Source organism: Coenobita brevimanus, chromosome 93 (genome assembly GCF_032717465.1).
Source record: "Coenobita brevimanus isolate Jiangsu-jjx chromosome 93, ASM3271746v2, whole genome shotgun sequence".
Classification (NCBI taxonomy): domain Eukaryota; kingdom Metazoa; phylum Arthropoda; class Malacostraca; order Decapoda; family Coenobitidae; genus Coenobita; species Coenobita brevimanus.
This window is the reverse complement of record NC_137046.1, coordinates 31,536,868-31,548,945: the sequence shown is the minus strand read 5'-3', so window position 1 is coordinate 31,548,945 and position 12,078 is coordinate 31,536,868. Positions and strand designations below refer to the sequence as shown.

At 40.0% G+C, this 12,078-nt stretch overlaps 1 protein-coding gene across 1 annotated transcript in view; it reads right to left on the bottom strand.

Moving 5' to 3' along the window:
- Positions 1–703: 703 nt before the first annotated feature.
- Spase12 (Signal peptidase complex subunit Spase12) overlaps positions 704–12,078 on the bottom strand; it is a 73,568-nt gene continuing 62,193 nt past the window's right edge. Inside the window, exon 4 of the mRNA XM_080282411.1 lies at positions 704–996. Within this exon, the coding sequence (XP_080138537.1) occupies positions 874–996 (123 nt within the window). The 3' untranslated portion in view covers positions 704–873. The remainder of the gene's footprint in view (positions 997–12,078) is intronic.

The following is a 12,078-nucleotide window of genomic DNA, read 5'->3' as shown; positions in this document are numbered from 1 at the left end:
CATTTACCAATTAAAAGTGCCAATTCGGCGTTGATTCGGTAAATGACTGTTGATTCGGTATTTTGTCGCATCCTCCAGAAGGTACTTTACTGTCAAGTTTAGAGCTGCTCACAGAACCTGTTGTTTCAGAAAACTGATAATGAAGAGGTCAAATAAACATTCATAAGCATAACCCCAATATAAACTCATACAGCTGATACTGTACACCATACATTAAACACCTTCCTCCTCATGAGGTACGAGCACCACTCGGGAATGGTGTAGCTGTATGCTACTTCCAGTCAATTCCACTGCAATTTACGTACCTAACAGGTACCATCCATTTTCACCATGAAAAGAATTCCTTCACAACATACCTGAAGGGGGTAGTTTGGATCTACAGTGGCCATGTCGGTAAATATCATAACATCTATTATTGTTGTTACTGGTAAAGCCTTGTGTGATGGAGTTGAGCTTTGTCTGCAGTGTGAATACTGACAATATCGCCAATATGGAGGCTGCTTCCCTTCAGCCTCAAAGAATTAAAATTATCACGTCTTGATCAGTGCAACTGATAAATCAAATTAAAAGATACATATACCGTAAGCTTTTAAGTACATGGTAGAGTGCACTTGCCATGTTTACCCAGAACCGGCAGCACGTCTATTCCTAATACTGTACAGTGTATGAAAACCACTGAATGTTAGGAACATAATCACACATAAGAATAAAAATACTTTTATTAATTTCCTTTACATTTTGTGAGACAAAGGGAAGAAATTCATCATATAAAAAGAAAAAATCAAAGCCATCAAAAAAAAAAAAAAAAAAAGTCACGTTGCAGTATGTTTCCTTTTACTAAACCATTCCTTTGACTCTTATCATTAAGCATGTTTATTTCTTCTTTTTCTTCCCAGAAGTGCTGTCAGATGCAGAGGTGGAAGGAGCAGGAGACTCCTGAGAAGGTGCCCACTTAAGAGGGTAGCGGCGATATATTGGCCATGGAGGGAGTGTTACCTGTAAAGTACAGTACATCACAAAATCAAATTCACATCTCTGTACTTTCTAAAACCTTAATTCATCCATTATATGCTTTATACTGTTCCTTGTCATTATTTTCATCTCTGATCCCATTTCTAATATTAAAGAGGGAAGGTGAGGTTCCACAAACATGAAAAGGAGAAAAAAAGAAATACAGGAAACAATAGACACAGTGTTCAATACAAATCATAAATTCATACATGTTTCATCCTAACAATGGCCTGTGCTTTACCATGCATGAGTCAATTAAAATCAGTATCTGAACATGAGCAGAACCAGATAAGCCTTGGGCCACATCAGGAGCTGTATCAGTATCTGAACTGGAAATGGAAAACAATAAAAAAAAAAATCTGTACTGTACTGGAATCTGCTGATCCTGATGTGATTTATACTGTATCTTACAAAATACCAGTACAAGTAACATACCAAAAGCTTACACAGTATTTTCAAAATCATGAAACTATTTTATACACAACAAACTTTACATTGTCATAAGTAGCAAATACAGGTATCCCTTGCTTAATGATAACTCATTTTAACAATATGAATAGTTTTGTATCTCCCTCACACCTTGGAAGGAAAAATTATAAATACAGTATTAATAAAAACCTGTATGCTGGACGTGCATTGTAAGTCTCAATATAAACAGGTTCCAAATGTGCAAAGTTCACTGCAATGCAAAGACCCTAATACTGTACAGTAAAATTCCTTTAATCAGACCACCAATAATCCGAATATCCCAATACTCCAAACTTTTCGAGGCTGCAGATAATTTTAAGAGCAGTAATAAATTTAAGTGTACCGAGTGGAAATTAAGTGAATAGTACGATACTATCTATCTATCTATCTATCTATAGCCCGACGCCCTAATCCCGCAAAGGGTGGCCGCAGACAAAACACCTCCAAGTCGCTCTGTCACCCACCATTTGACTACCCTCCCCCCAACTCACCCCCCCCTCCCTCATATACTAGTGAATCAAGTGCATTTTTTCTCTGGGCTTTATCTATGGATTTGTCTGGCTTGGACTTGCTCTTGGACTTGGATGAACGGTACCTGCCTGCAACTATTCAGTTACACTTCTATGCATTTCTGGTAAAACAATAACCCATATCATTGTATGTGTTTATTTAATGATCATGTACCTATTTCTGATGTTTTCAGAGGTCCCTCCCCATAGTCTGATTTTCAGAGGTCCCTCCCCATAGTCCAAAAAAAAACAATACAGTACTGTACTGTAGTTCGAAAGACCCTCAGTCCCCTGCCATTCGGGTTACAGGACTTTTACTGTATTTTAAATATTCATTATATGCAAGAAGAATTCCCTTAGGCTGTATACGACTGATCCAGTTATGAATTCAAATTATGCATATGTAGCAAGTCAGTGCCACTCTTGGTTCAAATTTTGGAGAAGCCTGCGCATGACATCACAAGGTCCCACAGCCGTCAGTTGGCTCAGGGCAGTGGCAGGGCCAGGGCTCTCACTATCGCTTTGTGAGATTTCCTTAGAACACTGACAAAATTTCCTCAGATACAGATAAATTTCCTCAGACCTGCAAATAATGAATTTAAAGGTTTATAACTTAAATTTTACAGCAAAACTGACTTACTAGTGGAAATTGCTTTATTTATAATGCTATAGAACTTTTAAGAATATATATATATGACTAATTGGGTTTTTTTTTTTTTTTTATATAAAAACTCATATTATGAGTTCTCACCGATCCAAAAAAGAAAAAGAAAAATCCTTTGTAGAAATAAAAGAAGATTTGATAGGCTCTTAAATTTAATACCAAAGAATAGAGTCCACAATGCACAAATAACCACCATGCAAACAGATTGTTTTATAAGTTCTAACCACCATGCAAATAGATTATTTTATAAGCTGTTAACATAAAAAGCAGAACCCATCAGGATGCAAAAATCTCTACTACATATGTAGAAGATTTCAAGACTCTAAATAGCATAGAACAAAATAAACCATAATGCAAAGATATTCACCACTGGGACAGAACATTCTATTAAGCAAGCTAGTATAAGCTTTGATCAATATTTGTGACAAGGTTGCAACTAAAATGGCATTACACAGCAGCTGCATTACTATTGCTAAAGTGCATTTGTTACTGCAAATCAAATAATATATAGCCAGACTTTGGACATATTAACTAGGTTGTGAAAATATTCATTCTGGTTTGGATAATAGAATTATAGAACAAAGATTTTTTTTTTTTTTTTTTTTTTTTTTTTACATTGCAGCTTCTTACTTTTGATACCTGTCTCTAAGAATGTCTTGGCATTCAGCATCAGTAGCATCATGGTCAACATTTGAAAGAGCTGCTTTAAGATTTTCATCCATTTTTAATTGATGGGCTGAAATTCCAGCTGTATGTAAGACATTTTTAACATGAAGCAGACTGACAAGGCTGGCAGATTTCAGTGAGTTTCTCATGGCAGTCTTTATGAGACTAACCTGACTGAACGCACGCTCAACAGCTGCATTTGAGTGAGGAAGAGCAAGGACACAACCAACTACTTTGCATAGATTTGGGTACTTTGGACTACCATCGACATCTTTTAAAGAAAACTGTTGCTTCCAAAACTCTGACACATCTTGTACTTCACTGAAAAGTCCCTCTATAGCCAGTTTTCTCCATTCAAGATCTGCACTCTCCTTGTCACATATATCAGACAGATATGGAAAAGCTTGAAACACCTCCCTCAGACTGTTGGGCTTCAGATTTAGAGCATTCTTCGGTTCCAGAAATGATAGGATTTTAAAGGCTCTTGTGTCAAACCGGGTTCTTATTTGGTCAATGAATTCTAGAAGAAATGCCCGACAGCTTATTTTGAACTCCTTTACTCTTTGAAGGTCCTTGCATAAAAAGGAGTTTTGTATTGTGTCTGTGGCAAGTATACCAAGATAAATCTGATTGACAGGTACTTGCAAGTGAGTGTTATGAACATCTATGTTAAATGGATCACAGCGGAACATTTGAACATTAGTTCTGCTTGCATTGTGCAGTTGTGATAAGCTTAATTCGAGTTCTTAAGCATCACATTTTTTATGTTTTCAATTTCCTTAGACAAATGTATAATTTCCTCAGATTTTCCACCCATTTTGTTCTCAATTTCCTCAGAATTTCCTCAGAAATGTCATTTCCTTAAACTTTTCCTCAGATGACTCCAAATTTCCCTATCTGAGGAAATTTCCTTAAAAAGTGAGAGCCCTGGGCAGGGCGCAGACGTGGCTCCCATCAGTCTCTCCCCACTCGAACGCAAAGCTCAGAAGTGCGGCATTTGAAAACATGCCAGGTTAAATGTGGAATAATTTCCAGAGCTAAAGAGGTCAAAATTAACTTTAAAAGTTTACCTTTATCAAAGAAAATTAAAGTTGATTATAAAGTTTTATAAAACGATGAGTGACATTTGAAGTTATCGAACTACGGTGTACACCTACAGCCACATATTGCTCTATAATACATGTCTGCATTTACTTCAAACATCACTCATCGTTTTATATAACTTTATAATCAACTTTAATTTTCTTTGATAACGGTAAACTTTTTCAGTTAACTCTGACCTCTTTAGCTTTGGAAATTATTTCATATATCCAAGGGGTGGTTGGGGTTTACTGTTCATGTAATGCCACTCAGGGATGAGTGAGGCTGGTCACTTTCATCTTAAATGTCAAAACCAACTTGCTTAGACCTGGACTCCTGTGCTCCTCATGATGCAATACAGGACTGGGTGATGATGATGATGATGATGATGATGATGATTTAAACTGGCTGCTTTAATGCAAGCAGTTATAAATATAAATATATAATTGTGTTAAAATATGAAGAGTCATTGATTTACAATGCTCATCCATGTTGCATTAACTGCAACCCGTCAGAACTAAGTGAACAAGGTATACATGTCACACGTGAGTTATCCCTTTACTTCTCGTTTTCTCTCTATGGGAGACCTTTTGACATTATCCTCCTGTGTGTGGGATGACTGAATATTACTTAGACTGTGGTCAGAGCGACATAACCAGAGCATGATCAGCCTCTCTGTGACTTTTTTTATTCATTTATGTATTCATTTATTTATTTTTTCTTTTTAGAGAGAGAGAGAGAGAGAAGAAGAACAGAGGATGGAAAAACAAATTAAATAAAATATAATTCGTACACCAGATTGCAGCATCCTCCATTCATAAGAAATCTGTAACAGGTGGACTTGAACTGATGTACGCTGAAGTTTGAAGGAAAACTATTCTGGGGAAGCAAGTTCCAAAGTGATGCAGTTTGAGGCATAAAAGAATGTTGACAGGCAGATGTTCTGCAATATAGCGACGTGACAGTCCAGTCATGAGCATTACCAGATGCCCATGTAGCATGGGGGAAGGCATGGAGAAGTGGCACAATGGATGCAACTTCGTCTCAGCATTTGCCATAAAAGTAACTGTAAAATAATAAAAGGGAGGCAACATTCCACCTTACTTGTAGATGCTGCCATCTAACCTCCATGCCACCACTAATAAATCAGCTCATGTGATACATTCAGAATGCTGGTGATTTTTAATGGACATTTCATTGGAATATTTATGGAACAGAGTTGTGATTTACTGTTTAAAAGAAGTATTGTACAGTGATCCCTTAGTTATCGAGCATAACTGGTACTGAACATGGAGCATGATAACAGAATTGCACAATAACAAATATCAAGAACCTATGAGATTTACCCTAATTATGTGGTGGCGTCTTCACTGTGGGTCTACCCCCCAGAGGCTGTCGAAACAGAAGAGGGGGACAGCATGGGGGCCAAACCACCGCAAACCCCCCGGCCCCTCATGGGGCCCGAGAACCTGGGAGTGGCTTCAGTAACCCGGGCAAGTACCACATCTCTTAGACAACACATACAACACCACCATTTTTTCTGAGAAATGACTCCCCGGCAGTCATTTCTTGATGATTTCTTCTAGCTGGGGACATTGAGAGCAATCTAGGACCCACCAACAAATACATTATGTCCAACATGCTCAAAACCTATCACGTCAAGCTGACAGACAAAGGATTCAGTTCAGTGCAATTCCTGCAAGAACTGGACCCATTACACCTACATCCAAAAGACATTACAGAAAACACCTGGACCTGCACCTTAAGCTCCTTCCCCCCACTCACTAACCCCCCCACCAATCTGACTTTAATACTCCACACTTCCTCAGCCAAACCCACCAATCCTTCTCACACCATCCAATCTCCCAGTGCCTCCCATTCCAACCCATCCTAATCTACCCCAACCCTTACCTCCATCACAACCTTTTCCTACCTGTTCCCCTCCACCCACACCACCACCTCCCCCCCGTGCTGCAGCAGCCAACACACATTGCACACACAACATAAACATCCTTCAATTAAACATAGATGGTATAAACACCAAAAAAACAAGAACTCACACAATTCATCAAACAACAAAACATACACAATGCCATCTTACAAGAAACAAAACTACACAGACCACAAAAAACACCTACATTTCATAATTTCACCACTATTCGACAAGACCGGGCTGACGGCGGTGGTGGTGGACTCATCACCCTGGTACATAAATCCATCAACTTTTCAGATACCAGTGCACACACAAAGTCACTTCTCCCCCTACATGACACCACAACAGAAATACAATCAATTAAAATACGCACTAGTAACAAATTACATGTAACAATCGCCAACACATACATTCCCCTCCAATTGTCCCCCACAGTACCACACAACTACTCTCCACAAATACACATCACTAAAATACCCATCATCATCTTGGGTGGTGATTTCAACGCTAAGGCATCGGCCTGGCATGTCAACAACCCTGACACAGACAGAGGGCTGGTACTACAATCCCAAACAGATCATCTTTTCATACTGAATAATCTTCATCAACATACCCATATCCCACACAAAGCCCTCTTCCTCCCATCATCCCCAGACATCACCTTTTGCTCCCCAATCCTCGCCCCCACAACATCCTGGGGAGTGGTCAAAACCCTTGGATCTGATCACCTCCCAATCATCATCACTACCACAACCAGAATCACACCAGCTGGCCACTGACACACACATACACTAATTATAAGAAAGCACACTGGGAGGCCTTCACAACTAAAACAGAACAACATTTCAAAACACTAAACGGTACACCCATCACAAACATCAGCACCGCTGTGCACACCTTCAATATAATTATATAAAATGCAGACAAAAGACACATCCCTAGAAGCAACAGAAAGAGACACAACCCCAACTTCACACCAGAAATTCAAGGCCTCGTCAGTCGACGGGACACACTGCGACACTCCCCAACACTCCATACACAAGACACTGTACAACAAATACAAGCACTCAACACTCAAATAAACAATAAAATATCAGAACAGCAAACACTAAACTGGAATAATTATCTCCAAACACTTGACCACAAAACAAACACCAGCCAACTCTACAAAACACTAAACAGCATCACACTCTCCATCAGCAACACTACACAATCACACGCTGCCATCACAACAGCAGACACCATACCTTCAAACAAACAGGAAGCAAACACTCTCATCAATCACTTTTCACATGTCAGCCATCTAAACCCCCATCGCGACGACCGAAGTATCATCGGGTGTAAGAGACAGTTCCTTACAAACCCAGACTATGCATTTCACTTACAACCAGATGAAGCACATCATTAGCAACCGTAAGCACTCATCTGCCCGTGGACCAGACAACATAAGCAACATTCACCTTAAACACCTTGGACGACAAGGCATACAAGCACTCAGCAACATATCAAACTACAGCTACTCACACAACATAATACCCAACATCTGGAAGCATGGCATTATCATCACTATCCCCAAACCCAACAAAGACCCAGCGTTACCTTCCTCACACCGCCCCATCACACTCCTCCGCACCCCCTCTAAAGTAACTGAACGACTGGTACTACAATTAGTTACACCTCACACCCCCCTAGCCCAATCACAACATGACTTTAGGCCACTACACTCCGCAAACACTCTTCTTACAGACCTTACAGAGAGAGTTTTTGATGGCATGAATTCAGCTAGGCCACCACAGAGAACACTCTTAGTCACACTAGACATTAGCAAAGCTTTTGATGCCATCCCCCGCCACAACCTCACAAACAAAATATTCAACACAAACATGCACAATAACACAAAAAGATGGTTGGCAAACTACTTAGCAGGCAGATGTGCAAATGGAACATTTGCTGGTCAGTCTTCAAACATCAGAAACTTCACAAAATGCGTCCCCCAGGGATCTGTTTTGTTCCCTACACTCTTTAACTTATACATGCACAACATACCCACACCCCACACACCACAAATACACATAGCCTCCTATGCATGATGATATAACACCTACATGTACAGTACACACCAAAATGCAAAGACAGCTGCACACATCATCCAACCTTACCTCAACACATTACACAAATGGTTCACCACAAACAGGCTCAATATAGCCCCGGCCAAATCTACTATGACCCTTCTCACAAACTGGACAGCAAAACACAGTCACATTCCATACCTCACCATAAACAACACTCCCCTACCCCACACACACACACACACACACACACACACACACACACACAAAATCCTTGGAGTAACAGAAAATACATCAATGTCATTTAAACAACACATCAAAACATTACAAATAAATTAACACCAAGACTCAGTGCCTTGAGGTCACTTGCCCATACAACATTCGGACACGACAAAGAAACCACCACCACAGTATACAAACAATATATACGTTCAGTGATGAATTACGCAAGCCCTGCTTGGGCTCCTAACTTCACTGAAACTCACTACAACACTCTACAGACCATACAGAACAAGGCCCTAAAAATAATCACAGGCTGCACGGCTACTACACCCCCAAACCACCTACATCAAGAAACCAAAGTCCTGGTAAAGGATCATCTAATCATCAGAGGCACCCAAATTCTCACTGCAGCCTCCACAAACCTACAAAATCTACTACACTACATGGCAGCACATCCACACACACACCAAGGAACATCAATACAACACCCAACACACAATATCATACACAAATACTGTCATCTCTCCCCCATTGCCCACCTCAGACCAGCTTCCAGAAGCATATCCATACTGAAATCACTTGCTGCTCCACTCAGTCTCTCAGAGACAACACACAGCGGCATGCATGGTCTCCTGATATCCACCCTTCTGAATCCTATTTCCCTCATTAGGACTAAGTCCACATGGCCAGGCTGAGATGTGGGCATCATCCAGCGCTCTTAAGTTATCAGAAGAGGCTGGATGACTCTGTCCCTGATGCCTGTCCAGGATGTAACACAGCACCCCATACTATTAAGCACATTATGGAAGACTGCATTGCACACATTCACCTAGGCCAACAACATAACATACACTCCTTGAGAGCTCTGTGGGAAAGCCCGGTCTCAGCCATGGCCTTCCTTAAGGACTCTTGGGTTGTTCGGCCAGACTGCCTAGGGAACAATTACTACTACTACTACCGATCAATCAATTAATCAGCCAAATGATGCCATGCTTCCTTTTGAAAGACTCTCCATGCTGAGGTTGGCCATACTGCAACTGATGTTTCTATGGATTGGATGCAAAACCATGTGCCAAGACCACTTAGTTACAGTACTTCCCAGTATACTGTTGGGAAATGAGAAATCTGAAATGTATACTAGTAATACAGTATGGTATAAAATAACGTGAAAGTCTCAGCGCAACTCTGACTGACAGCGATAACTGTCATGGGTGGTTGGTTAATAAGCTTCCTGTCACATTTCACTCTCATGGCAGCAGGGTAGGTCCCACTATACAAACCCTCTTTAGAAAAGAAACCACTGATCATAGTTTGGGGCAGGTCTCACTATATGAGCCCTCTCTGGACAAGAAACCGATGATCATAGCTTGGGCAATTAACACGTTCGCCGCGTTTGGCAACCCTGCAGTCTCGCCCTCCCAGCGTCAACTTCACTTCGCTCCCCTGCCAGTGTCCGTTGGACTTTCGGAGGGAGAGGAGGTGTGATTCACTCTTAGAGGGTGGTGCATTGGTTAGAGCAGTAAAAGTCGTGGTACATATGTATACCGAATCGCCGACCACTAATATATTTTTCTCCCCTCGCGTATTGGAGCATCGATGTACCGAGGTTGCCTCGGTGCATCTGGGTACCAATACGCGACCTACTGATGATATCTTGTTGCTCTGCGAATTGGTGCATTGATGTACCATTTCATTACTTTAGAAAAATGTGTATTTTCTAATGTATATACCTGTTAGTACCTATAAAATATGTCTTATTATTTCAATAAGCTACATATCTCTCTCTCTCTCTCTCTCTCTCTCCAAGGAGAGTATCAACCTTCTGTGTTGGGTGTGATGGACAACCCCACCTTTGTATTTCATGTTTCAATGAAAAGCATGCAGCTTCATACTAATAGGTTATATAATACAGGGCAAAAATTAGATATTTGGATATTCAGTTTTGCAAATTACGAGTCATACAGTGTAATAGTTAATTATTTTTGTATGTTTTATATAACCTTCATTTATCATAAGATTTTAAAAAAATATATATTTTTTTAAATTTAGCAGTATTTTCCTTTACAGTTACTTACTGTTACATTATGTAATTCATTTACTTTGTTTATAAATTGTTACCAGGCTTCTTGTGCATCTTGGAACTATGTTTTATTTTATGAAATATTATCTCAATTTTTTTAAAACGGAGTGTTGATTTTTTACTTTTTATACAAGAAATGCATTCATAAGTGTTATATTTGATACCTGCCTTTCTATGATATTGATTATAATGCATTTGAGCTAACTGTACTGTGTGAAAACTGATTTTGTATAAAAAATGATGAATGAAAAACAAATAAATTTTTAGATGATTATTAATCAATAACTTACCTATGTATAAGTATTTTTGTATTAAATAATACCATTGCAGCACATCTGTAGCTTTAATAAATGCAAATGGAAATAAATATTGATTATATACTCACGTTTTCAAAAGTTTTTGAAAAGGGACATTCGGGTCAAGGATGTACCAATACGCTGAGGGGGAAACTTCTGCTCGGTACATCGATGGCCCGATAAGCGGTCAACGTGTTAAGATCCAATTTCAGTAATCTGAACTTCATGATTCCATAATTACAGGAAAAAGTTAGGGAACAAGAGGAAAATTCAAAAGGCACACCACACCCCTTCACAAAGTCAGCTGAGCCGTGATGTAAATGAGCAGGGGATGAGGTAGTGAGACACATGCACCCTTCCCCTTCTCAAGTTCCATTCAACTCTTGCCTTGCTCTCTCTCTCTCTCTCTCTCTCTCTCACGTCACCGTTGTGCTCAGAGCTAACTTGTCTACACATGATAATGAAAGCATACAGTGAACTTTATTTGTGAGCAATGTGCTCACTCTGCTTATATAATGCCTATCAAGTGCACCCTCAGCTACCTTGTGCACTGTCAGTCAAGTGTGTGCTTGTGTCTATTCCTCTAGCCAAGAAATTGAAGGTATGTGAACAGGGAAAAGCATGGGGAGCACATGTTGGAGCTGTGTACAGTCTTTAACCTCTTATCATCAACCATATGCATGATAAAGTACTCCCTCGCTATCGACGGGATTTTTTCAATGGTTATGCCAATTGCAGATGAGGAGGGGTTTCAACTTAAGGTCTCCTTCTGCATTCAAACCAATGAGGAAAGTGAGGTAGTCTTTGGCTGCCTTAAAGCTAGAGACACATCAAGCTTCCTTGAGGATATAGTTTTTCTGGGAGGAAATACATTTCCAAAACAGGCCCACTCCATCAAAACTGAGGACCTGTTTGGAGAGAATCCTCCTTCCCTGATGATTGCCTTCAGCTGGGCAAAAAAGGCGTCCACCACTTAACTTGGAGAAATGTAAAGAATGCATACTGGCCATGCAAATCCCAGGTCAGACTATTCACTTTGGGGGAGAACTCTGAGGATGACAGATTTGGAAAAGGACTTAA